Below are 27,556 nucleotides of genomic sequence, written 5' to 3'. Positions count from 1 at the left end.
CATTTTTGAGGGGGAAAAATGTTTTCAGAATTGCCAGCTTATATCTCACAATTCTTAATAACTCCCAACTGCATGTTGCGTGTTAAAATATAAACTCACAATTGAGACTTTTTCTCAGAATTGCATGATATAAACTCAGAAACGCAAAAAATTAAAGTCAGAACTTTTTCTTTAAAGAAATTTGAAATAGTCATTCATGCATTTATTACTTCACACCTCGACTACTGCAATTCACTCTATTATGGAGCAAATCAATCATCGATTGGACGCCTTCAAATGGTTCAAAATGCTGCAGTTGCTAACTGGAAGTCGTAAATTTGATCGCATTTCTCCCATTTTAACTTCTCTGCATTGGCTACCAGTCAAACGGAGAATAGAATTTAAAATTTTAGTTTTTGTTTTTAAAGCATTACACGGCCTAGCTCCAACTTATTTATCTGATCTTTTACGCTGTCATAATCCGTCCAAAGCACTTAGATCTGGCAACCTTGGAATGCTTTCTGTTTGTAGATCGAGGTTAAAACATCGTGGAGACTGTGCTTTCGCAATAGCAGGTCCTAAACTCTGGAATCACTCTCCTCTTTAAATCAAAACTTAACGCACATCTTCTTAGTGTGGGTTGTTAATGTATTATTCTAAATATATGTATGTTGTTTTATAGATTGTTATAGATTTTGTTTTTATTTGAGCTTCCGGGTCTGTACAGCACTTTGGTCAACCTTGAGTTGTTTTTAAATGTGCTTTATGAATAAATAATGAATGAATGAATAAATGAATGAATTTTTTCTCAGAATTGGGTGATATAAACTCACAAAAGCGAGAAATAAAGTCAGAATATGCTAATTTTACCGCAAACGCGAGATATAAAGTCAGACTGATACTAGACTGATATGTTCTCAGACTTAATATCTCCCAACTGCGTATTAATAAAGTCAGAATTGTGAGATAGAAACTCACAGTTCTGACTTTTTTTCTCAGAATTGCATGATAAAAGCTCACAAACGTGAGAAATAAATTCAGAATTGCACATTTTTAAGGGAAAAAAAGACAATATATTCGACATATATTCTCAGAATTGCGAGTTTATATCTCACAACTCAGACTTAACAACTCCAAATTGCGTGTTATATCATGGAATTCTGACTTTATTTCCCAGAACTGTGAATTTATGTCTCACAATTCTGACTTTAAAACACGCAATTGCAAGTTTATATTTCACAATTCTGAGAAAAAAGTCAGAACTGTGAGTTTTTATCTCGCAAATCTGACATTATAGCATGCAATTCTGACTTCATTTCCCAGTTGTGAGTTTATATCTCAGAATTCTGAATTTATAACTCGCAATTTTGAGTTTATATCTCATACTTCTGAGAAAAATGTCAGAAATGTGAGATGTAAACTCACAATTTCAAGAAAAAAAAAATCTGAATTGTATCAGAACAATCAAATACCAAATAACTTGGCTGGGTGATTAAGTTTTATAATAACAAGCATTCAGATATTTTAAGTGTCTGAATAGGGATAGTCCACCACAAAAAATGAAAACTGTTGTACATCTGTTGACCACAGAAGATATATTGAAGAATATTAGTAACCAAACAGTTGCTGGTAGCCATTTATATTGAGCAGCTTGTCAATTTGTGAGCATTTTGTCCCTACTATGGAAGTCAATGGCTACCAGCAACTGTATGGTTACCAAAACTCTACACACAAACAAGAGTCATACATGTTCATAACAACTTGAGGGTGAGTAAATAATGCCAGAGTTTTTATTTAAACTACAGTTTGCGTGTCGCAATAAATTTTGGAGCCACTGTATGTAAATATAAACTCCATACAGATCATGCAGTACTTCATTGATTCACAGAAAACTACAGTGTTCTGTAGTTGATGTGTTTGTTCACATATAGTGAAGCTCTGATCTGTCTACTGCTCTGTTTGGATGTTCACATCACATTGTGAGAGCTTTGTGAAGACAGAAGGTGGATTGTTACTGAAGCAGAGGGAGAAGGAATGAGAGTGCTCATGGGGGCTTTATGAGGAGACATGAGCTGGCAAAAGGTTGAAGAGGAAAACAGACAGAATGCACACGGGCCAAACAGTCAAGATTGCTCTTTCGCTATACACTGAGTCCATTCTAGGTAATTGGTTGTCTCAGTAGCACTCAAGCAAAAAGGTCTGACTCTGTAATATCTGGGGAAAACTAATTGTTAGCATTCCTGTTCATCACATTGGCACTTGCTTGGCTGGCGCGGGACTTACAGAAATACATGACTGCCATCTTTGCTCATGGAGGATCGGTTGTGCTGCCAAATTGTTTTGAATCAATCATTTCAGCACAAACTGTTGTAAATAATGACTGTGGAAATGCAGGAAAATTACATTATGATAATACTGATTGGCTGATGACACTACAAGAATGTGCACCACTGGAATTTTCTTTAATTGCAACTTTCTGTTTATGTTGCACTTTTATGGTTCTCAGAATTGAAAGCATAAAACAGAAATTCCATCTTTCTTTCCTGTTGTGACCTATATGAGAGTGAAACAGAGAGAGGGGAAGAAATACCTTTAAAAAATAATCATAATATATAATATGAATACAAAAAAAGATATTATCTCTTAAATAATAATCATAATAAACATTGCATGGTGACTACTGAGAGTCTCAGTAAAATAAAATAAAAAATAAAATAAAATAAATGATAAAGAACAACTTATTCTCCATTAACTAACATTAACAAAGATTAATAAATAGTGCAATAGTGTATTGTTCATTCATGTTAGTTAATACATGTTAATACATTAATGGCATCTTACTGTAAAGTGGAAATTATTAAATTAAATTAAATTAAAAAATAAAATAAAATAAGAGAAGATAAAATAAAACAAAATAAAATAAAATAAAATAAAATAAAATAATAAACAATGAACAACTGTATTTCATTAACTAACATTAACAAAGATTAATAAATACTGTAATTGATGTACTGTTCATTGTTTGTTCATGTTAGTTAAATACATTAATTAACATTAAATAATGTAACCTTATTGTAAAGTGAAAATAAATAAAATAATAATAAATAAAATAAAATAATAAATAAATAAAATAATAATAAATAAAATAAAATAAAATAAAATAAAATAAAGAACAACTGTATTTTCATTAAATGATATTAACAAAGATGAATAAATACTCTAATAAAAGTATTGTTCACTGTTTGTTTATGTTAGTTAACACATTAAGTAACATGAACTAATATTGTAACATGAAAATAAAATAAATTAAAAAAATTAAATAAAATAAAATAATGAACAATTGTATTTACATTAACTAACGTTAACAAAGATTAATAAATACTGTAATAAATGTGTTGTTCATTGTTTGTTCATGTTAGTTATTACATAAACTAACATTAACTAATATTGTAAAGTGAATATAAAATAAAATGAAATGAAATTAGATGAAATTAAATTAAATTAATAAAATAAACTAAAATTAAATTAAATTAAAAATAAAATAATTAAATTTTATTTAAATATCTATTGAAATTACTTTTTGAACACCTACCACTGGAGAATTATGCTTTTTGCCTCAAAAGATGTAATTGCAATATTTACCAGCAGGGGTTACCGTGGACATGAAAATCTCCAAAAAAAAAAAAAAAAAAAAAAATGTATCCCTTGTCCACAAAAGTTTTCAAACAGATAGAAATCAATATATATATATATATATATATATATATATATATATATAGTATGTTTTTTTTTTAGAATATAAAAAATTGATATTCTGTGAATAATATAATTAGAGAGATTTGCAATATGAATCAAGCAATGGCACTTATCCTGCATCAGAATAATCTGTTTTCAGTTAAACATGCCAAAATTGAAGCAAACTGAGCAATACAGACACAGAGAGCTGACAGCGATTATCATGCAGTAATTAAGTCTAGGTAACAGCACATGTCCCAGAGTACAGCTGACTCACTGGAGACCACTGGAGGCCCTGTTTCATACGTCTCCTGTCAGCCCTATGCTCTGTACAACAGCGATGAAGAGGGCCACAGTGTATGAATCTATCTCAAGAGGGAGGATGCAGAGCAACCTACACAAACATTCATCATCATGCGTGACCAGGATCGATGGGAAGCCCATCTTTGGTATTCCACCTTCAGTCAGTCGATCCACACCGCTGCTTTCACCCGAGAGTCACTCACAGCAGTCATTCAACAGACGCCGCTCGGAGGGACAGATTGTACTGGCCTGCACACGTACAGCCTATTCAGCTGCTGTAAACTGATGTTGTAGAAACGTAACTATGACTTACGTTATTATGAATTAATTGCTTTGTTTTCCATCTAGGAATGTAAAGCTGCTTCATAAACCAACAGTAGATATTTTTCCTGAAAACCTTATTTACAACTGCAAATGTACAAAACATGGTACTAATTGTTGATCTCCAATTTTAATCAATCAAATTTGCATTTTAGAAGCAAAATATGTGACTTGTATTCCATTGTTTCATAAATAGATATTAGTGTGCTTGAAGGAAAACAAAACCTGACTATCATGGGACAAACTTTCCAGCAAAGACCAGGCTGTTTTAAATAAGTGATGCGTGGTACTTGGTATATAAGAGGTACATGGTAATGAAGTCTTGTGGTATAAATAATGGCACGTTTAAATGAAGACATAAACCCAGGAAGAAATTCTTAATCAGACAGTTCATCCAATAAATGAATGAATGAATGAATGAATGAATGAACGAATGAATACTATTTACTAAACCACAAACTGCGAGTCTTTCTTCTGTGGGACATCTAATATAATAATATAATATAATATAATATATGAGAAATGAAACTCAATCGTCACCAAAACTGTTTGGTAACCAACTATCTTCAAAATATCTTCTATTCAGATTCTTTAAAAACAAACAAACAAACAAACAAACAATAAATAAGTAAATAAATAAATAAATATTACTAAACCCCGAATTGTATGACTCTTTCTTCTTGTGAGATAATGTAATGTAATGTAATGTAATGTAATGTAATATAATAAAATATAATATAATATAATATAATATAATATAATATATAAGAAATGGAAATCAATGGTCACCAAAACGGTTTGGTAATAAATAATATAATATAATATAATATAATATAATATAATATAATATAATATAATATAATATAATATAATATAATAAATATATCAATAAATAAATACATTTTACTAAACCCCAAATTGTATGTCTCTTTCTTTTGTGGGATATAATAATATAATATAATATAATATAATATAATATAATATAATATAATATAATATAATATAATATAAACCCCAAATTGTATGACTCTTCCTTCTTTGGGATATAATAATATACTATACTATACTATACTATACTATAATATAATATAATATAATATAATATAATATAATATAATATAATATAATATAATATATGATTAATGGAAATCAGTTGTCACAAAAACTGTTTGGTAACCAACTATCTTCAAAATATCTTCTTTTCAGATTTTTTAACAACAAACAAACAAACAAACAAACAATAAATAATTAAATAACTAAATTTTACTAAACCTCTCTTTCTACACTCTCTTCTGATGGACAGAATAGAATAGAATAGAATAGAATAGAATAGAATAGAATAGAATAGAATAGAATAGAATAGAATAGAATAGAAAATATGAGAAATGGAAATCAATTGTCACCAAAACTGTTTGGTAACCAGCTATCTTCAAAATATCTTCTTTTCAGATTAAAAAACAAAAAACAAAACAAAACAAAAAAAACAGACAATAAATAAATAATTAAATAAATAAATAAATTTTACTAAACCTCTCTTTCTAGACTCTTTCTTCTGTGGGACATAATACTGTATAATATAATATAATATAATATAATATAATATAATATAATATAATATATGAGAAATGGAAATCAATAATCACCTAAACGGTTTGGTATCCAGCTATCTTCAAAGTATCTTCTTTTCAGATTCTTTAATTATTATTATCTTTTTTTTTAGAAGTTTAATTTTAAAATACATAAATGGTGATATTTAAAATAATGTTTTAGTTCTCCTTGTCCATACAATGAAAATGGGGACCAAAACAACAAAATATTAAATGATAACAGACATTTCTGAGTGAACTATCCCTTTAAGAATGCTAAAGATTATTTAAAGAGTGTTTCAGCTGTATTTGTCCATACAATGAAAGCCAATGGGGACCAAAACGTTTGAGATTAGATCCAACTGACTTTGATTGAATATATCTGAATATATATATATAAAAAAAAAAAAAAAAAAAAAAGATTTTAAATGATGAGAGACTTTCATTTTTTGGATGAACTGTCCCTTTAAGACAAGTTGATGCTGTATTGATGCTGCATTTCAGCCAAACTGCACTTTTCCCCACAATTTCTTACTAAAGCATATCAATAATGGTTTGTCTTACGATCCGAATGCAACAAAACTGGTTGGTTTTTACTGATTGCTTGTGTCCAGCTCAAAAAAAAAAAAACCACACATTCTGAGCTAAGGCCTGTTTGTCTGAAGGGAATATGTGTGGGCGAGCTGCAGAGAGAGATTTTCTTTTCTTGGAGCTATGGAAAAGTGGGCCATGCTGGAGAGAGTGCATAATCCCGCTTTAGTATCCTAAATATGACCAAGTTTATAAAACTAGTGTTAAAAACCACATTTAAAAAGACGACAACCCACCCTCAACGTCCAGCAATAAGACGGCAGTCATCAATTACCCTCTCAGAGCCGAATCCAGTTTGTAGCTGAGAAATGTGGCCAATCATCACTAAATCTCCTTAGGCAGTTCTCTTGTTACAGCCTTTTGAATCATGCGCTATTTTACTGAGGTAAATTATCCATGTCAGTCAGGAATCCACAGGGATTTCGCTACGACAGGATCTCTACGTTTGGTCTGGCCAAAAATCCTTCACGTTTTAGATTTGACCTTATATAGTTATTAAAAAAGACATATGTATCTACGAAATAAGTCCTTCCCTCTGTGCATGTCAATCACCAGCTGTTATTCTTGTCCTGTGTCATGCAGTTTTGCCCGAGAGCTCTTTCGGATCAATGATATTGAGCCACCGGCATATTCTGGACTGCCACCTCGATGCAGCTGTGACCTCCACACAGGGGGAAGGGAAAAATCAGGATCACACATGAAGAGGAGCATCAAATACTACAAACTTCCCTGTCATCGTTTTCAAATCATAATTAACTAAACACATTTTGGAGGAGAAACACACCACACAATGACACCTGTCCACCTGTCACTCCTCATGGGTTATATGTAGGTCTCCTACAAAAAGACAAGAAAAACTGTGGGGGGAAAAAAAGTCTTCAAAATACCTGCATTTACAGGCTTTCAATCTAGGCTGAGCCATTAGGGACAGAAGAAGAAACATATTTTTATCTACAAAACTTGAGGCACCCGTCAGACCTGACATATTTGAAAAGCTTGTGCCTTCCTGTCTGAATCGCACTCTGTCCAGAGAGACACACAGTCATGCCAGTGGAGGTCAGATCGGGATCTTTCGCAGCAAAGTGAAAATTAATTCATTACAGAACCATTTCACATCAAACATGTACTGTATGTTCACTTTAAGCATAATGTGGAATTGCAAAAACTTGAATGGCAGACTGCAGTCTCGTCGCAAAGCAAATGGTGTAAATAATTTTGTTGCATCACACAAGTTAGTTCAATGCAGAGGTTAGATTCACTTGAAAGAAGAAACTGCAAAGTCATCTAGCGAGCACTCGTTGATCTTTGAAAAGAAGCCACAGGACAAGATTCTCAATTTATTGATGAGGTCGGAAAAAATCTAAACCATAGTTGTGATTCAAGGCCTCTGTCTGCTGCAATATGCAAGTAACATTTATTTCTTAAAGAGGTTCATCGGATGCCCATTTTTCAATATCCTTTTTACCTTGTAAAAATAAGCTCTGCAAAAATCAACCCATTCTGAGGGACTGTTCCTTTAAATGCAAATGAGCTCTGCTTGCTCCGCCCCTCTCTTCTCTCTGCTGCTCTGAGAGATTGTTTACTTTAGCCGCATTTAACACGCTTAGCCATGAAACTTGCTAACTAGCACGTTATTAGGATTAGGAAGGTGATTGCAGAGATTCATAAAAAACCCTTATACTCACTTCTGCTGTAGGTGAAGCTGGATCACAAATGATTTGCGTGAACATAGACGCATTTATGTGGATCGGGAGGCGCATTCCCTTCACAAACAAATGCAATCCACTGCATCTTCTGCATCTCAGATGTCAGGAGTAAATGCTGACCACTGTTCATTATCACATCCAGCAACACAACACCTCAATCGCTCAATCGGATATATTCTTGTCTAACTTACATCCCTGCTCCAGCATCGAAACAATGGAGGTCAGACTGTTACAGCTGATCTGAGGTAAGACGCTCATGTCAATCAACTATCGTGGGAGCGGCCTCTGTCTGTGTTTTTTATCATTATAGGGTAGATTTGTACATACACTGCCAACACACATTAATGTCCAAACAACATGTAAAAGTGAAGTTTGCATCCGATGACCGTTTTAAAACTAGTTAGTAGTACTTACATTACCTTAAATGCTACAAAGTAAACTCATATTTTTCACTGTCAACATTTTATTAGACTCTTGTGATTTTTCATTTCATATCTCAGCTCTACCCATTCTGTTGGAATAGATTTGAAAACCAAATTCACACTGCAAAGGTGGCACAGAAACGCTTCTGAAGTGGCATTTAGGTGTCTTTACACAGTGCTGCTCAGAAGCGGCATGAATGCTTTTACATTGCTTTGACATTAAGGCCCGAGGTGTGTCAGAGCAGACTTGATTTAGTCTGGCTTTATGCTGCAATAAGTCTTTACACATAATTTTGAGCAGACACAGAGCAGCCTTAACTCAACTGTTTAAAAGTTTTTCTTTCCTACTTATTTATTAGATACTACTGCCAATTAATAAGACATGCTCTCTAGTGCCAAATTTACACTTGCTAAGGTGGCGCAGAAGTGCCTCTGAAGTGGCATTTAGGTGTATATAAAAATACTGTTTTGCTGCTTAAATGTGGCATAAATGCATTTACACCGCAAATACAACTCTATGCTTTAACATTAGGGCCTGAGCTGGGTCAGAACAGGTTTGATGTAGTCTATCTTTTTGCAGCATTAAGTCTTTACACAGAATTTTAGGTAGGCACAGAGCTGCCTTAACTCTACAAACTTTTTTTTTTTTTTGGTGCTTGTCTATTAGATACTACTGCCAATTAATGAGACACGTTAGATTCATCAGCTCTCTAGCACCGAATGTACACTGCAAAAGTGGCATAGAAGCGCCTCTTAAGTGGCATTGAGGTGTTTTTACAAGTATTGTTTAATGCTGCTTAGAGATGGCATAAATGCATTTACACAGCAAATACAACTGTATACTGAAGTGGGTCAGAACAGGTTTAATTTAGTTTGGTTTTATGCAGCATTAAGTCTTTTCACATAATTTCAAGCAGGCACAGAGCAGCCTTAACTCAACTATGTAAAGACGCCTAAAAAGTTTTTTTTAATTTTTTTCCCCCATATTTATTAGATATTAATGCCATTTAATAAGACATTTTAGATTAATCAACTCTCAAAATTTACACTACAAAGGTGGCACAGAAGTGTTTCTGAAGTGGCATTGAGGTGCTTTTACACAGACTCTTTAATGCTGCTTAGAGGTGGCATAGATGCATTTACACAGCAAATACTGTATGTTTTGACATTAGAGCCTGAGGTGGGTCCGAACAGGTTTAATTTAGTTAATGCAGCATTAGGTCTTTACACATAATTTCAAACAGGCACAGAGCAGTCTTAACTCAACTATGTAAAGTCGTCAAAAAAGTTTTTTGTTTTTTTTTAATATTTATTAGATACTAATGCCAATTAATAAGACATTTTAGATTAATCAGCTCTCAGAATTTACACTACAAAGGTGGCACAGAAGTGCTTCCTAAATGGCATTAAGGTGCCTTTACACAGACTGTTTAACGCTGCTTAGAGATGGCATAAATGCATTTACACAGCAAATGCAACTGTATGCTTTGACACTAGGGTCTGCGGTGGGTCAGAACAGGCTTAATTTAGTCTGGCTTTATGCAGCATTAAGTCGTTACACATAATTTCGAGTAGGCACAGAGCAGCCTTAACATAGCTGTGTAAAAATACCTAAAAAGGTTTCTTTTTTGTGCTTGTTTATTAGAGACTAGTGCCAATTAATGAAACACATTAGATTCATTAGCTCTCTAGTGCCGAATGTACACTACAAAGGTGGCACAGAAGCTCTTCTGAAGTGGCATTGAGGTATCTTTACAAGTACTGTTTAATTCTGCTTAGAGATGACATAAATGCATTTACACAGAAAATACAACTGTATGCTTTGACACTAGGGTCAGAGGTGGGTCAGAACAGGCTTAATTTAGTCTGGCTTTATGCAGCATTAAGTCTACACATAATTTCATAATTTTGACCAGGCACAGAGCAGCTATAACTCAACTGTATAAAGATGCCTAAAAAGCCAAATTTACACTGCAAAGGTGGCACAGAAGCTCTTCTGAAGTGGCATTGAGGTATCTTTACAAGTACTGTTTAATTCTGCTTAGAGATGACATAAATGCATTTACACAGAAAATACAACTGTATGCTTTGACACTAGGGTCAGAGGTGGGTCAGAACAGGCTTAATTTAGTCTGGCTTTATGCAGCATTAAGTCTACACATAATTTCATAATTTTGACCAGGCACAGAGCAGCTATAACTCAACTGTATAAAGATGCCTAAAAAGCCAAATTTACACTGCAAAGGTGGCACAGAAGTGCTTCTGAAGTGGCATTTAGGCGTCTCTACACAGACCGTTTAAGGCTGCTGGTGGCACTGCTTTGAAGTGGCATTGAGGTATCTTTAATAAATGCATTTACACAGAAAATACAACTGTACACACTAGGGTCAGAGGTGGGTCAGAACAGGCTTAATTTAGTCTGGCTTTATGCAGCATTAAGTCTACACATAATTTCATAATTTGACCAGCACAGAGCAGCTCACAGGTGACATAAATGCATTTCCACAGCAATTACAGCTGTATATTGTAAGCTACTGAGCTTCGCGCTTTTACAGTTAATTTTGAGCAAGCACATAGCTGCCTTAAAAAGGTGTGTAAAGGGACCTTACTTTTTTAGTTTCTTTTTTATTATATATATTTTACATTTAACTTCAAAAGTAGACATTCAAAATAGTAATTTAGATATCTTATTAGCACCAGTAAAAATGGACTAGACAACAGAGAAAAATAAATAGGTGCTAGTTTGTGCTAAAAAAAAAATGTAGCAGTAAAACTGGAATAAATAGTTTGAATAGACACGTTGTACCCATGAAGAATTAATAGTTAAACTGGAATAGATAGCAGCAGCAACAACTGGAATACATACTTGAAAGTGAAAAGTTGGTATTTTACTTACCATAAACAAGATTTTTCAAATGGTTAACAACTGAATAGTTAGGTTACTCGCACTGGGATAATGAGTACCAAAGAACAATAAATAATAACTAATAAAAAAGTTACTCATTAAATTGAAAAATATAGTAGTTAGCATATGCACTACTTACATAACAGCATATTTCCATTCTCATTTTTTAGACTAAGTGTTTCTGGCTATACTTGTTCATAAGCAGGAGAGGACGGTACAGCACCCTGGACAGCGACAATCTAAACGCGTTACAAGGAGAAGCCCTCTGACAGCAGGCCTGTGGAAAACACGGTGTTCCGAAACTCATTCATTGACAGAATGGTAGCACCTTCTAGTTATATCACAACTCTGAGAAAAGATGCAGTGTGATTTTTTTTTTTCTTTTGCAGCTGTGGGATTTGAGTTGAGGCTTTGAATCAAAAGTAGCTTATCATACAACTGAAGGTTAAAATGTGCTTTCGAGGAATACGCTGTCATGGAGAAGAAAAAAAAACGATGGGACCAATCCAATTTCTTTTTATAACAAGACAATAAGCATGCGGCGTGCAAACAGGTGACACATAACTGTTGGCTGGAAGATATTCCCTGCGTCCTGAGTGGAGTTTTAAAGGCTCCACTCCCAGTGCAGTTGTTCTGAAGGCCCATTGCACAAGCGCAGACCAGCAACTTTCTATTCCCAAAAGAGCAATGAGCTTTTGGTCCTGACAGCCACGTTTGAAGATATTCTGAGTCATTCTGACCTTCTATACCTGTTCGTATCCGAACAATACAAGCTGTGGGCCCTGTCTAACGGTTACGCCATGAACACCGCTGGCTCAGTTTATTAGAATTTTGTCTTGAGGACAGAATTCGCTATCCTACAAATGAGCAGCGAGCGCGCGTGTGCGCCCACAGCATATGTCTTTGCATATGTCTGACGATAGCACGAAAAACCTTTAAGCGTTTTATTCCTGCCCAATATTGCTGCAGAGACGCCCCCACAAGCCCCCATCTGTTACTTACACCAAACATTTGGATGTCATCCGCACCACACATAAGCACACAACCGAAGCCGACGGCCAATGTCAATTTGCAAGCCCCTGCACAAGCATTTTGTGGGCATAAACTTACCGCAGTCTTCACACAAGATCCTCCCAACATCTTTTTTCAGGTTCTTCCCACTTGTATCTAAGGGCGCAAATGACGCTTTAAAAACCAAGGGTTCATCAGTTGGGTCCATGAAAAATATATACTTGTGATTCTTCTTCACTTTGGCGCACGGAGCCTCCGAGCCAAATTCCCCCACGGTGACGAGCTGCTCCCGCTCCAGACCCCCGCTGTTCCGCGGCCACACGTCCAGGACTTTGACATTCACACTGTACGGCTCCGCTGAGACGTTCTGAGGCGCGGACTGCACCTTGCCCTCAATCACCACGGCGGATCTGTAAGCCTGATCCTGCAGGGAATTCAGACTCGGGGAGTAGCAGGCGAAGGAGACCCCGATGAGCAGCATGGATAAGTGTACCGAATCAAGCCTCCTCATGCCGCCTGCTTTGGCTCGATGGTCGGTGGTCGCGTTGCGGCAGGGCTGCGGGGCGATGGCGGTGGAGCTGGGTTGAAGGCTGAAGAGACTGCGAATAGGCTCCAGTAGCACGGCGGCGCGGCAGACCTTGCGTAAGTGTCCATGCCATCGGGATCCGCTGCTTTTTTCCGATAGATTTGCAATCGGGAAACACCAGCTGGGAACCGGAAACGGCGTAACGCTGCTGGGTTAATACAGATCCCTCAACTGCATTCTTCCGAAGCGCATCGTAAAATGCAGGGAAAGTCGTGGACGCTGCCTCCTCCGAAGACACGAGCAGGTATCCGCAAGACGCCGCCAGTCAATCTTTGCCCCGAAATTGCAGTAGGGAGAGCGCCCTACTCGCCACTGGCTGCTGTGTATCTTCCACTGCAGTCGAATGTGAAATGCTGCAGTAAACTATTAGGGCTACTTTCGATATCCCCTCAGCACAAACGTTGTAAGAATCCACTCTCGTATAGCGACAAAACGCTGTTGCCGTATCCCTCGCGCCCCGTCTCTATCCGCCACCCCGATCTATCAGGGCAAGGTTCCCAGCACAAAACGGCAGATTCACGACTGGGGTGCTGAAACGAACGCCCATGCGCCGGCGTGTGCGTCTTTAGTCTCCGACACCCCGAGAAAAATGGTCAATCCATGATCTCTCCCATCGCCAATCCTCATTGGATTAAAAAAAAAGAAAAAGAAAAAGAAAAAGAAAAGAAAAGAAAAAAGAAAGGAAAAACACCAAAGTGTATGGTGCAGGGAAGCGCCCGCCTCAATCTCCTGTAAATCGTTAGAGCACCGCAGAGGTTTGCGCTGCTTTTGAGTGCGATGGCTAACAGTGCGAATGAATGAGCGTTGAATGAGTTTTGCGTCTCATTCCATTACTAAATCATGCCCTGCATTCAGGTCACATTCGCCGTTCTGCCTCAGAGAGAGAGAGAGAGAGAGAGAGAAATGATAGTGAGGCGTTGCATCAAATCCATAGGCTACGTCTGGTATCCGTTGCATTGCTGATGCCTGGACGAATGAGAACATTTTTAACAAATGAAATGAAGGAACATCACGAATGTACCAGCAGACTGCATCAAACGCAAAATATGTGCACAAGATGGTAAAGCATTAATAGACACACACGGGATGTTTAAAAGGAGATGATCGATATTAATATTAGACTTTAACCGCTTAAGAACGATATTAAAATAACCTAAATCCTGAACTAAATGAAGGCTGAACCTGTGGATCTGCAAAGGAGCGTAGCTACAACTTCACTAAGAGCGACATCTGCTGTTCTGTGCGCACAGGACTTGAGAGCCTCAACACCTTTCTAACATGTAAGATGACTGTGAGGAATCATGGGTAGTAAATAGCACAAGTTGTAGTCCCTCAAACTTTCTAATTTATTCAATTTTAAATGAACGAACAGCACACTACACAACAGTAGCGCAGCGTCCCTTAATCGAAGTAACTTGAGGTTACAGTGCTGATAGGTCATAAACTGGCCTATGCTGAGTTTGTACTGCTTATTTGTCGGATGACGAATGCTTTCCTTAAGAAAATAAATAAACAAACCGAAATATAAAGTGTTCAAGGCCTACACTGCAGGGCCTAAATTTAAAAAGCGATTTCAGAGATATATGAAATGCAAATATATTTTTCATAATTTTTATCAGACAAAGAATGTTAAGTGTTGAAGTGTTACATTTTAAAACTATCATGACGACGTGATATAGACAGACCTTTAAAAATAGAGTTGACAGGTTACAGCTCATTTAGCGTGTGCAAGGTCATGACACTACAAGGTGTTTGTTAGAAAAAAGGTTTAATGCCAATTTTCTACATCTTCTTTCTAACAATCAGACAATTACTATAAAAAAATCAGACTATTTACGAATGTGTTGAACAAAAAGGATTTTAAAGAGGAGACACTTGCTTGTCCTTAAAGGGTAACCTTGAAAGTATTTAATTAATAAATATTTCCGTTGAAGGTGAGTTGACAAATAACATGGAGATTTACATCTTTTAACAAAATGTAATAATATATAAAATAAATAATACATAAAAAAATGATAAATGTAAAACATTGCTATATATAATTTTTCAATCTAATACATAAAGAGCGAAAAATGACGAGAACGTTATTTTTAGTTGATAAACGCATGTTAAAAGCTCGACCTAACAAAAGTTCGACAATGCCTACACACTTCATGTTAGTCGTTCAGAAATGTGGAGGTGGATTACAAGCTTCTTTATTGCTTGTAGGTTACACAAGCACACTACACCAACTCTGAAGACAAAATTCAAAATTGATCGATCATTAGAAACGTAGTGACGGGACCCGGCGGTTACTGTCCATGGTTCTGAAACAGCGCTGCCCTCGACCTCCCGCCGACCAAACTACACTAAACTACAACGTAAAATATGAGTTTAACGAAATTATGCTTATAACTCTTTATACTGTACTACCACTTAAAATGAAACCGAAAAATAAGACACAGTCCACATGCACACGCGACAACATGACATGTCTTCTTATCTCTATAAACCATTTCAGATCAACAAACATCATAACCACGCTTTTCTAAACACTAAAAACGTATTAAGTTTATTAAGTAAGTCTGTATTTTGCTACAACCTTGAAAATGAAAAGTGTCTTTAATGCTTCATTGAAGCACTTTAAGACCATACAAAGTAGGCTTATCTTGTTTTTTCCCGCAAATCCTGAGTTGCCTTTGAAGATTTAAAAAACTTAATCATCAGGTTGTGTTCATACGTTTTTCAGCAAATTAATTAGGTAACACTGGTTAACACAAGTGAAGTCTGGGTTATTTGAAACAGCCCACTTTGGTAGAACGCACATGATAAAGTTATATGATAAAACCAATGCATTTTTATTGGATTATTTATTTATACAAGAGGTTAGGAGAAACCACTGTGACAAATAAGGAAGATAAAACGCATGTGCATATTACTTTCGCATACGTACTTAATTTAACAACCTATAGTAAAATGGTGATCGTGACACTAGTTTTCGGTTCTACGACATTTGCAGCTTCTAGCAGGGCGCATCTATAGCCAGGAAAATGTTTAAAGTGAGATGTATGTATTCTCCAATATCAAAACAGCTAAAACAGCATATCCAGCTGCAATAGCGCGAACGCGACAGTGCGAGGCGCAAGCGCTATTTGCTTTTTTTCCCAGCTGAGCGTGCTGACATCAGACTCCACGCTCACAGCGTTGAGCCCGTGCGTGCGTCCGTCTCCATGCCACGACTCGCTCTTTCGTTCCATCTTGTGAACGGCGCATCGGTGAAGCAGCACCGCGACAGTGTTTACAGTAGGCCTTCGGGGCTTACAGGTTTTCATCTTTGTTTTTGACAGTGTTCAAACGGCGAAGGGCTTGCACAGGGGCTAACGCTCTGCCTGCAGACTGAGCGGGGTAAGATATGCCGAACCACGTCGCTCGTTATGAGGTCTGCGACTTTGGCAACAGCACTGCACTTTACGATCATATGTCATGGTATTCCGCGGTATACTTGTTTTTTGTCAGTATAACAACCACGGAATTAATGTTCGCAGCCGTGGGCAGATATCACAGTCTGCTTGCGCAAACTCGTTAACTGTTTACAGTGCTGACAGACAGTGAGGTTGTCAGACTCTGTCTGTTGCGCCAAATCCAGTGTGCCATTTAAGTATGACTGTGACATACCGTTATGACTTCAAGCTTACAGAGTTCACCTTAGACCAAAAAAAAAAAAAAAACAAACACACCTTTAAGTGGCGTTCATGAGTTGGAGTCGACAGTCCCTCTTTCCTTCACTCAATGTCTTTTTTTTTTTACGCACTGTCACTTGTGTTAGGCCCATATCAAGGAGTTTACACGTGCATTAGAAGTTTTAAGTGACAAAATGTTAAGTATCAATTAAGAATAACTAGTTAAGACATTCTTCATTCTAGCAAGCAACAGGCCACACAGAGTTAGGGACCACTAACTTTTATGTTTAGCCAGAGGTAATATAATTATTATTAATACCTTTGAAATCAGGTGAAAAAACACTTATCTTAGACACTTGCCTGGACACTTGCACTTGTTTAAATGCTTTTTATTTATTATATATTTAATTTATTGTATATTAAAATCTCTTCGAATAACTTAAAGATATGCACTTTATTTATTAAGCCATATGCTAGAATAGACATATGTGTAAGCAACTGAATACATTGTATAACTTTTTCCTATATATATATATATATATATATATATATATATATATATATATATATATATATAGTAACTATACAGGCCCGATGTTTATGAATGTTGTTTGTATTCGACGTGTGCTTTTAGTCTTTAGAGAAACATTAAACACTGGAAAAATAAATGGTCTGGTAATGTACGTTCATTCCATGTAATTTTTGCATTTCTGAATTTCAGTAATTTTCAGTATTCTAGTGTTTCTTTTTCAAGACGTGCATAAACTCTGCATGTTCATTATTGCTTTATTTGAGGACTGAGGAAAATTGCATGTAAATAGGCTTTTTTCTGATTATTACCTCCCGCACAAACATACACTAAAATGCCTGCATGGAAAACACGTCGATGCTCTCTCAACTAAACGTTCATTATAGTACTGTTGGAAAAATATGCATGTTGAATATATATATATATATATATATATATATATATATGAAATGTTCACTTTATTCATCAGTAAATCAGTGATACATATTTAAAAGGAGATAAATTCTATAAATCTCATTTTAATCTACCTTATTACATTTCAGACTTTGAGTAAAGAGATTTTATATTTTAACTTTTTGTTCTTCCTTATCTTTTATAGCTTGCATTGGTATTATAGTTGTAACTTTAAGATGAAAATAACATTAATATGCAAGAAAATTGTTTATTAATGACAATGTGGCATTTTTTACGTCCACAGCTCATTTGTGAAAGTAAAAAGGTATGATTAGACGCATCAGAATATTTCAATCTACAATTCCGCCTCTGAAAAATGCGTTTTACCTGTCAAATCCGATGCGTCTACCACAATCGTTCTAATTGTTAACGAACACGCTGCTGAATTATTGAAATGTTTTCTAAACTAATTTTTCAGAGAGAATTAATTATTGGATGCGTGAAAAAATAATAAACGTTTATTTGAAACAAAAGTCCTCACTTTCCAAGGTTAATATTTACTATTTCAATTAAATTACAGAGCAGTTCAATTAAGTTAAAGAAAGCCAATTCAAAACATTAGTGTAATTATCCAATCGATTTTTGTTTGATGTTTTTGTAAAATACCTGTGAGTTTGAATATGGGCAATATTTCTACAACTACAGGAAAACATGCAAGTAATCTGATAACTAATAAAAAACGAAATCAAAGTGAGGCATTTATACATTTATAAAACAGTTTGCTTTAAAACCATGTTCATAAACGAATAAATCATTTCTTTTTAAATTTATATGAGATTGCCAAACATTTTCAGATGAATCATGTGCATGGGTTTTGTGCGGATTGACAAAGAAAATAGTAAGAAACAAATCATTTAGAGTTGATTAGCATTATGGCTATGCATTTTAGATATTTTAGTAAATTATATTATTCTACTCGTTTCATTTAGTATTTTTAGTATTTATTTTATTAAATAAAAATGTATTAAACCCATTATTCATGTGCCTGTGAAATAAATATTTTATAAAAGCTTATATTTTGTAATAGACTGTATAACATCTGAGAAGCGCTACAGCTGTATTAAGACGAATTGTTTGAACTGTGTCAATGTTCTTATAATATGCAAGCTACGTTTAGTTTTAGTAAGTTGAGACATATTCTCCTGCTTGTAGGTAACGGTCATACAACACACGCACATACATATTCCTCTTAACCGCTTTAGTAAGAAAGCATGCACCACAACTGTATCAATGTAAATCTGAAATCATATATATTAATCCTAAAATTCAACTGTTAGGCCTACATTATTTTTTCAAACAGGCCTTGAAAACAATATCATCACAAAAGGCTTTTCAGACATGCAAACTTCCTTAGTTATTACACGCAGACGACGCTGAGGTTTGATTTAATTAGAAACCTGGCTTTATTGCTTGTATTTTTTTACAAGGAGATTTTTTCGATAATAAAATAAAAGGTGAATAATAACAAAACAACAAATATTCTGATATGTTATCTACTCGATTATAATGAATGGTTTCCATCTGGTATAAATGGATAGAGCAACGTATGTTAAATAATAGACTACACTGAAAAAAAATAGCTCGCTTTGTAGCCTAGATATGTGCGTAACATAAACTACATAAAATGTAATATATATGTTATAACTCACGCCTTTTACCCAAATAAAATGCAACCAGCTTAAAAGCTAAAGAACTCAAACACCGAATTTAGGTATTTATTAGCTCAAAAAACATTTAATGCATTTTGCATCAATACGAATGCATTTGAAAAAAATTATGTCCAGTAGTCTGTTTTTATTTTTGAAATGAAAAAAAAAAAAAGTCTAAGTGCATGATTAAAGGAAGGATGAACTAAATGAGAGCCTATCCAAACACAACCGGTCTGCCTCGATGTTAGCCAGTATATATTTAGCAAAAATGTCCCATCAAATATTCGTAAATACCAGCGGGATGCGTGAGCGATTTAATTGGGAATTCTAAAGATTTCTATCACTTCGCATATAGAAAACTCAGTTTATACATTTTCGGCTATATTTTATCTCCTGTAGCATTTTAACCACTGTTTAATAATTAGTTTTATAAGCTTCGAACGTGAATAAAAACAACGAAACTTAAGCAAGTGATTTCTGATATTCTGATATCGACCATATATAGATTAAAATACACTGACGGCAGTGAAATATATTCTATATTGTGATATGCAGTAAAGGCGGCGCACGCTCAGGACGCAATGAATTGCGTTTTCACTTTCGCTTTAAACGGAATTTACCGTATTTTTTTTCTGGAGATGCGTACTGTGTGATTCGAGAGTGCGGCTGCGGTGTTAGACCTTCTGTACGGTGAATTTATTCGGATTCTGCACAGGTCTGAACAGCGCTCGTCTTCTCTCCTCACACAGATCTCGCGAGAGCGGTGGCGTGGCTGCTTGGCAGTAGGCTTGCAGTAAGACAGAGGGAGAAGGCAGGCAGCATCATGGCGGACAGAGACAGTGGAAGTGAGCAGGGAGGAGCAGCCACGGGCCCGGGCGTCGGTTCCATGCACCCAGTGACAGGAGGGGCGGGCTCGGCTTCCGGGCTGCAGCACGAGACGCAGGAGCTCGCCTCGAAGCGGGTTGACATCCAGAACAAACGCTTCTATCTAGACGTAAAGCAGAACGCGAAAGGCCGCTTCTTGAAGATAGCAGAAGTCGGGGCCGGGGGAAACAAGAGCCGCCTCACTCTCTCCATGTCTGTGGCGGTCGAGTTCCGCGACTACCTGGGGGACTTCATCGAGCACTATGCCCAGTTGGGGCCGAGCAATCCGGACATAGCGCAGGACGAGCCGCGGCGGGCGCTGAAGAGTGAGTTTCTGGTCCGGGAGAATCGGAAGTACTACATGGATCTGAAGGAGAACCAGAGGGGCCGCTTTCTGAGGATCCGGCAGACCGTCAACCGGGGGCCCGGCTTGGGATCCACGCAAGGCCAGACCATCGCTCTTCCAGCCCAGGGACTTATCGAGTTTCGCGACGCGCTCGCCAAGCTCATCGACGACTACGGAGTGGAGGACGAGCCGGCGGAACTGCCCGAGGGAACCTCGTTAACTGTGGACAACAAGCGCTTTTTCTTTGACGTGGGCTCCAATAAGTACGGGGTGTTCATGAGGGTAAGCGAGGTCAAGCCCACCTATCGCAACTCTATCACAGTGCCCTACAAAGTGTGGTCGAAATTCGGCAGCACTTTCTGTAAATACGCAGACGAAATGAAAAAGATTCAAGAGAAACAGCGGGAAAAAAGGGCATGCGAGCTTCAGCAGCAGCAACAAGAGGAGATGCAAGGAGACGACGGGGACGAGGATTGATAGTGGAGGGAAACATGCAAAAAAATAATCCGAATAACCTAAAGAGAAATTCTACGTACTTTGCTGTAAAAAAATAAAATAAAATAAAATAAAGAGAGAGAGAGAGAAAGAGAGATACATAAAAGATAAGTAACTGTTTAACTTCAAGGGAGCACTACCCACAAAAAATACAAACCTCCACAGACTGACAGTCCACCCATCGCTGGATGTCATCCACTTACCCACCATTAATACAGTAAGCGGCTGCTAAACCAAGTAATAACATTATATATGAACTGTTTTCCTACTTGACGACAACAGAACTGAGTGTTTCTTTTTCCCTTATTAACCGAGAACTTTTTTACACGTTCCAAGATATTATAAAAGTGTTTGCAATGGAGTTATTGCCGAGATTAAGAGGAAGCGGTTCCTTTACGTGTGAGCTAATGACTTCAGCACAAATCAGATGTTTTAGTTTTTTTAACCAAATTTTCGAATCATCTGAAGAGGTTGTCATGGTTGCCATGCCACTAGATATTCCAAGCATCACCTGAGGGCTAGATAGGAACCCGGATGGGAGGGGAGGGGGGAGGGGAGGGGAGGGGAGGTGAGGGGGGCGATATCAACCTGTTGATTGACAGAGGTACAGAGGTCAACAGAGGCGAGTGGTCCCTGCTGTGTGCAGGTGTCCAGAAATGTGGTGGGCGACCTCTTGGCAAACATTCTGAGGAGTATTACCAGTGTATTTTTTTAATTGAAGTTCTTGTCATGCAGATGATATGCTATGTATTTGTGTCTCGTTGTCATGCACAGTGTATAAAAAAAAAAAAAGGTACTTAATAAGTAAGAGCAATGACAACAGAAGAGAACGAGCTCTCGAAAACCTTTTTGTAACGAAACCGGACCCCTCGATACAAACATACAAAGAAACGTATGAAAACGCTCATGTAGAAAAACATACAAAGTATGATTTTGTGAATCAGATGTATTTCAGTGGAGAAGAAAACAACCCACGTTTTTAGTGGGGGATTTGACAAACAATCTGTTAAAGGGTTTAAAAAGAAATATATAGAAATATATAGATATATATATATAAATATATATTATCAGTCTACCAATGAGAGGATGAGTGGCGCCAAGGAATGCTGTAGTTGCATGTTAACCTGTACACAGCCACATTGAGGTGGATTTCTCAATGTTCGTCCTCAAGGACTCATCTCTGTAACAGTTTCAATGTCCATAATGTCAGTAACGTTTGGTCAGGTAGTTGAATTAATACTCGTTTTTTTTTTCTTTCAAGGAATGAGTTGTCCGACAAGTACGTGTACATAATAAGATAATATATCAACTCTTTTGACTGTTTGATCAGACATCAGTGACAAGTCTATTGAAACGAAAGCCCTTTTACCACGGGGGCCCTTGAGGACCTGTGTTGGGAGACCCTGACTTTAATGAAACTTGTTGGGGAGCATACTCTTCAGCATTAAACAACCTGGTGCCTTACAGACTCCGCATGCTTATACACTGGCTGGTGCTTTGGATCTAAGTTTGGGTTCTCGTTTTGTTCTTTTCCCCTTTCTTTTTCTCGTCTGGTTTTGTTTGGCCCTGGCCCTCCTGTACGCTATTGCATAACCCGCGGTCTGTTTGGTCAAGAAGCAAATCATTCTGATCACAAAGAGTGACTCGGAAATCACCTAGGCATTTTTTCCCCACCTTAACGAAAATGTATCAAAAGCTACATGCCAGACAAAAGGACGTTTAGCGGTTCTCAACAAACTCCTTTGTTTTGAGGTAAACCTCCGTACTGAAGCCTCTCTGTAGTTTGGCAGTAATGTGACATTGTCACAGACCAAAAGCTTAGTTGAGGGGTGTGGCCAGGATTTGGGTTTTTTTTGTTTTTTTCCCCCTTTCCTCTAACTTTTCAGTGTTGCTTCACGTAATTTGTCATTTTGGAAACTTTGCTTCACAAAGTTTTTTTTTTTTTTTTTCCCTTTCTCTTTTTTTTCTCTTCCCAGTGCTATATTTCATTACTGTGTGCAATATTGAACGTGCCAATGTTGGCAATATATGTATATCAATTAAATATATGATTAATATTTGAAAAGCATGTGGCTGAATTCCACGTTTATTTCTTTAAAAGGTCTTTATTTCTTTAAAGCCTTTATCTGCACTTAAAAAAAAGGTCTGTATCTGGAAAAGAAACAAGAAGTTTCACCCAGGTGAAGCGAACACATAGCAGTTATCTATCCTGTCTGCACTTTTTGTGAACGTTCATGTCATAAACGCGCCCCGTTTCGTCTCTGTTCCTCTTGACGTGGGAGGGTTGGGGGTTACTGGAATGAAGCGATTGGGATGTGAAGGCCTTTGGGTAAGGGGCAATGAAAATGTATGCTTAATTTCCCTACAAATACATACATGGGATGATTCTAATGATGAAGGTGTGTGATGACCTCTTCTGTCTTCAGTAGCACATTGCTTTCCCAGCTGGAGAAAAATGTCTGACCAATGTTTGTTTGAAAATGATCTCAACAAGGAATGCCTTGTGCCGTTATTTTATTATTATTATTATTATTTTTCTTTCTTTATCTCTTAACTTATGTTCCTTCCCTTTGCAAAGAGGTTCACTGAATTACTCATTCGGCGGTTATGCGTCAAATATAATTTATGTACATTTTACAAATTAAAAAACAAAAAAATAAAAAGAAATGTTAATTTACCCACCTCTCACGAAAAGAATGTTCAATATCAATGTTTCTGTGTTTCTTTTTCTCGTGTGCAACAGTTCAGGTAGTGCTTGATATTGTGGCTCTGACTTCAATGAAGTTTTCTCTGTGTACACACAGTTGATGTAGCACTTTTGAAGGAACAGAATTATGACCTGAAGCATGCAGACTAACCGATCTGTAATAACACATGTCATAATGTCATTTTGATGCAATCTCCTTTTTCTTGTATGGGTACTGTTGATTGGTTCCAGTGGTTAACCAATGTAATAATGTGCACTAACAATACCACTACATTTTCTAAGGAATGTGTGATCATATTTCAGAACAAAACTGTGTGACTATGCGGTAACATACTACCGTATGACTGAAGGGGTCTTTCTCAGAATAACCACCATAATAACATTAGATTTTTTTTTTTTCAACTGATACTGTTTGAGCTGCAGTTCAACGGTCATTCTGTTGAATGTATCATGAAAAATCATATACATTTGTCAATTCAAGAATGAGTCTTATTTTATGTCTTAACTGTGCCTTATACTAAATCTTCATACGTGTTCACAAAATATTGCTGCCTTGATTCTCGAGATTTCATTTGAACTGGATCTCTTGCTCTCTTCATGTGTCATATTTTGTAAAAAAGAAAAAAAAAGAGAAAACTGTCTGATCTCTGTTTGGTATAACAGATTTCTGATGTTCTTGCTGCAAAACAAACAAATGATTTAGTTTTATTTATGTTTCGTAATAATTATTATTATTAAATAGCATGTATTGTGCTGCAGCAACGTCTTTTAAAACTTGAATTAATTTGACTTCAAATATTTTACATGAAACAGAGCTGCGTATGGTCGTTCTACATAGATTTAAGAGGATTCAATTCAGAATTTCATGCCAAGAATGAATTATGAACACATTTTCATTGTCCTTGTAATGAAATGGAATTCGAGTTGCACATTTTCCGTAAATGATGATTCCAAAATGGAATTTTGAAAACATTTCTAATTAAGTTCCTCACATTAAGTACGTTTCAGTGTCAAGAACATGTTACAATAATAGAAATCAACTGCTTTTGTTGATTAAAAAAACTCTTATGTGAGAATAATCACTAATTATGAAAGGTCTGGATGGGTAATTATAAATCAAATACAGCAGTGCAACTTCCAAATGGCAAAATGCAATCACGGGGCACTTTATGTGATCAATCAGATTGTTTTGGTCACAGCCCAGCAGTTAATTAAGAAAAAGAAATGCTAAATAACATATTCAAAACTTTGAACATTTGAATCAAATTTTTTTATATTCTCAGGGCACTGTGACAATGATACATAAAAAGTTTTTCAGTTCACAAAAGCTTTCCAAGATAAAGCCTCACTGCTTGAAGATTTGTTATGGAGAGATTTGTTTTTCATTTAGGTGAAGCCATTTAGAGGAACAGATGAAGACTGGATTTTAAAAAAGTGAAGCTTGAAAAATCATTTCTGTATTACAAATGCTCTCAGAAATGAAATTTACTTGGGACAAGTGCACACAGCATTTACAACAATTTTTATGACATTTTCACCAATAGGTGGTGCTTTCATCGACCGATAATGTACAATCAAGGCATGATGGCACTGAACTAAAGCAGTGCTGCATCCTCAATTCACCAACTTAATGCATTTTCTCTTTGGGAAAGTACATACTTATAACGTACTGCAAGAGTATGCAAGTAATATGACATGTCACGTAATTGTCTTGATGCCACAGACTTATTTGGTTAGTGCATCCTGTCACTATAAACTGGTTTGTCACTCATCTTGTTACAGTTAACATCCTGACATTTCTTTTTATACCCTTCATTTATTATTCATCATTTCATTTTTCCTACTCTACAATGCTTTCTACCGTACTGGATAGACAAGAAACAGCAACACATCACTATAGATCTAAAAGATGCATATCTGTCATGACACTTGTATGACGTCTTTATGTATTGTTTTAATCTGATTCCCATATTGTTAGACTGATATAACAGTAGGCTACTCATCTTGTTTTCTAATGGAGAATGTTACGTAGAATAACTGTGATGAGTTTCCTTGAAGATTTCCAAGGAACATAAAGCTCACATACACAATAAGCAATATGAATGCAGAAGATGTGCATAAAGCTCCCAGTTAAGATTATTAATCATTTAAATAGTAGGATTCCTGTTCTCTCTAAAAAAGGAGCAGCTGATGTTCACCACTTAATAAACCAATCAGTGTCTTCCTCTGACTGTCTGTGTCTTGCAAGAACAGAGTAGTTTTTGTTTTTTATAGTGTTGATCCATTAAGGTGGAATGTGTGATTTCTACACAACTAGAGCCAAACAAATGGAACTGCAAAAATAATAACTGGTTTACTGAACATGGTGTCCATTTTCATTGCTCTGCCAAAAATCACCTTTACACTTAACATTTTTCATATTTATGAGTAAATGTAAAGTAAAAAGTTATGTGGTTAAAATTACTTGAAGAGCATTTATTGTTTTGTTCTATAACAAATTACATAGTAAAAATATAGTAAACTCTAAAAATCAAAGTTATCTATGTAATGACACTATTAAATTAACTGATTCATCTGACACCTTGCACTGAAGTGCCTGTGTGGCATTTTAGTTAAAAACTTTTAAATCATGGAATAAATTTGAGTCGTGTTGGTGAAAAGAGGTAACTGAAATTAAAGGAGAAGTCCACTTCCAAAACAAAGATTCACATATAATATACTCAGCCCCTTGTCATACAAGATGTTCATGTCTTTCTTTCTTCAGCTGTAAAGAAATTATGTTTTTTTGTGGAAAACATTTTGGCATTTTTCTCCATATAATGGACTGATATGGTGCCCCGATTTTGAACTTCCAAAATGCAGTTTGAATGCAGCTTCAAACGATCCCAAATGCGGTTGTAAATGATCCAAGCCGAGGAACAAGGGTCTTATCTAGCTAAACGGTCGGTTATTTTCATTAAAAAAATAAAATTTAAATACTTTTTATTCTCAAACGCTCGTCTTGCATAGCTCTCCTTGAACTCTGTGTGTTCTGGCTCAAGACAGTTAAGGTATGTTGAAAAACTTCAATCGTATTTTCTCCCTCGACTTCAAAAATCATTTCAAAATCATCCTACATCGCTGCAGAAGTACCAACCCAGTCTTTACAAAGTGAACATGCAAAGAAGATCAAACACCCTCAATAAAAAAGGTAAAACACCGATATAGGACGATTTTGAAGTTATGGGGGGAACATGAGATGGGAGTTTTTCAACATTCACATTTTAACATAGCCTGCTGGTTATATACACTCTGAAAGTTTTTACACAAACCAGCCAGCCATTATTTAGGTGGCTACACAGCATTTGACAAAAATACAGATTTACACAAACACAGATTTACAAAAATGATTTCAGCTTTAAGAAGTGTTTCAACACTGCATCAACTAATGATGAACGTTTTAAATTTTAATTAAATTTTAATTTAAATGATCCCTCAATATGTTATTTAACCATTTATTCGTATCTCTTTGGAAGACTTTTGTCTGTCAAACACATTAAAATACACATATTCTTGTTATTTCTTATTTACATGTAAATATTAAAATGTAATGGGATTCACAAACTTTTTAATCATCTGAGCCTCTTTCATCTAATATATTATACTTACATGAAGTACTCCTGAGATTTTAAAATAAATATTTTAACAATTAAGCATCACATTTGCATGC

General features: G+C 36.0%; 2 protein-coding genes across 9 annotated transcripts in view; one reads left to right on the top strand and one right to left on the bottom strand.

Annotated features, from left to right (window-relative positions):
* Window positions 1-27,556, bottom strand: part of nrg2a (neuregulin 2a) — a 133,689-nt gene that overhangs the window by 103,155 nt on the left and 2,978 nt on the right. The window contains exon 1 of one of the 8 annotated variants that reach the window (XM_051092751.1): window positions 12,659-14,097. The exons of 1 other annotated variant lie outside the window; for it this stretch is intronic. In XM_051092751.1, the coding sequence (XP_050948708.1) occupies window positions 12,659-13,070 (412 nt within the window). In that variant the 5' untranslated portion in view covers window positions 13,071-14,097. Of the gene's footprint in view, window positions 1-12,658; window positions 14,098-27,556 lie in introns of those variants that run through there. 6 more of the 8 variants (XM_051092753.1, XM_051092752.1, XM_051092754.1 and 3 more) reach the window with 6 other exon arrangements.
* On the top strand, window positions 16,350-23,818 carry puraa (purine-rich element binding protein Aa). The gene is made up of 2 exons (XM_051092760.1): window positions 16,350-16,529; window positions 20,185-23,818. The coding sequence occupies exon 2, from the start codon at window positions 20,259-20,261 to the stop codon at window positions 21,120-21,122; it is 864 nt and encodes a 287-aa protein (XP_050948717.1). The 5' UTR covers window positions 16,350-16,529; window positions 20,185-20,258; the 3' UTR covers window positions 21,123-23,818.

This window comes from Labeo rohita, chromosome 21 (genome assembly GCF_022985175.1).
Source record: "Labeo rohita strain BAU-BD-2019 chromosome 21, IGBB_LRoh.1.0, whole genome shotgun sequence".
NCBI classification, from domain to species: Eukaryota; Metazoa; Chordata; class Actinopteri; order Cypriniformes; family Cyprinidae; genus Labeo; species Labeo rohita.
Note: the sequence above shows the minus strand (reverse complement) of the source record. Positions and strands in the feature narration are given on the sequence as shown.

Excerpts from the sequence above, each read along its gene's own strand:
- puraa (XM_051092760.1), top strand. The coding sequence starts at position 20,259 with ATGGCGGACAGAGACAGTGGAAGTGAGCAGGGAGGAGCAGCCACGGGC.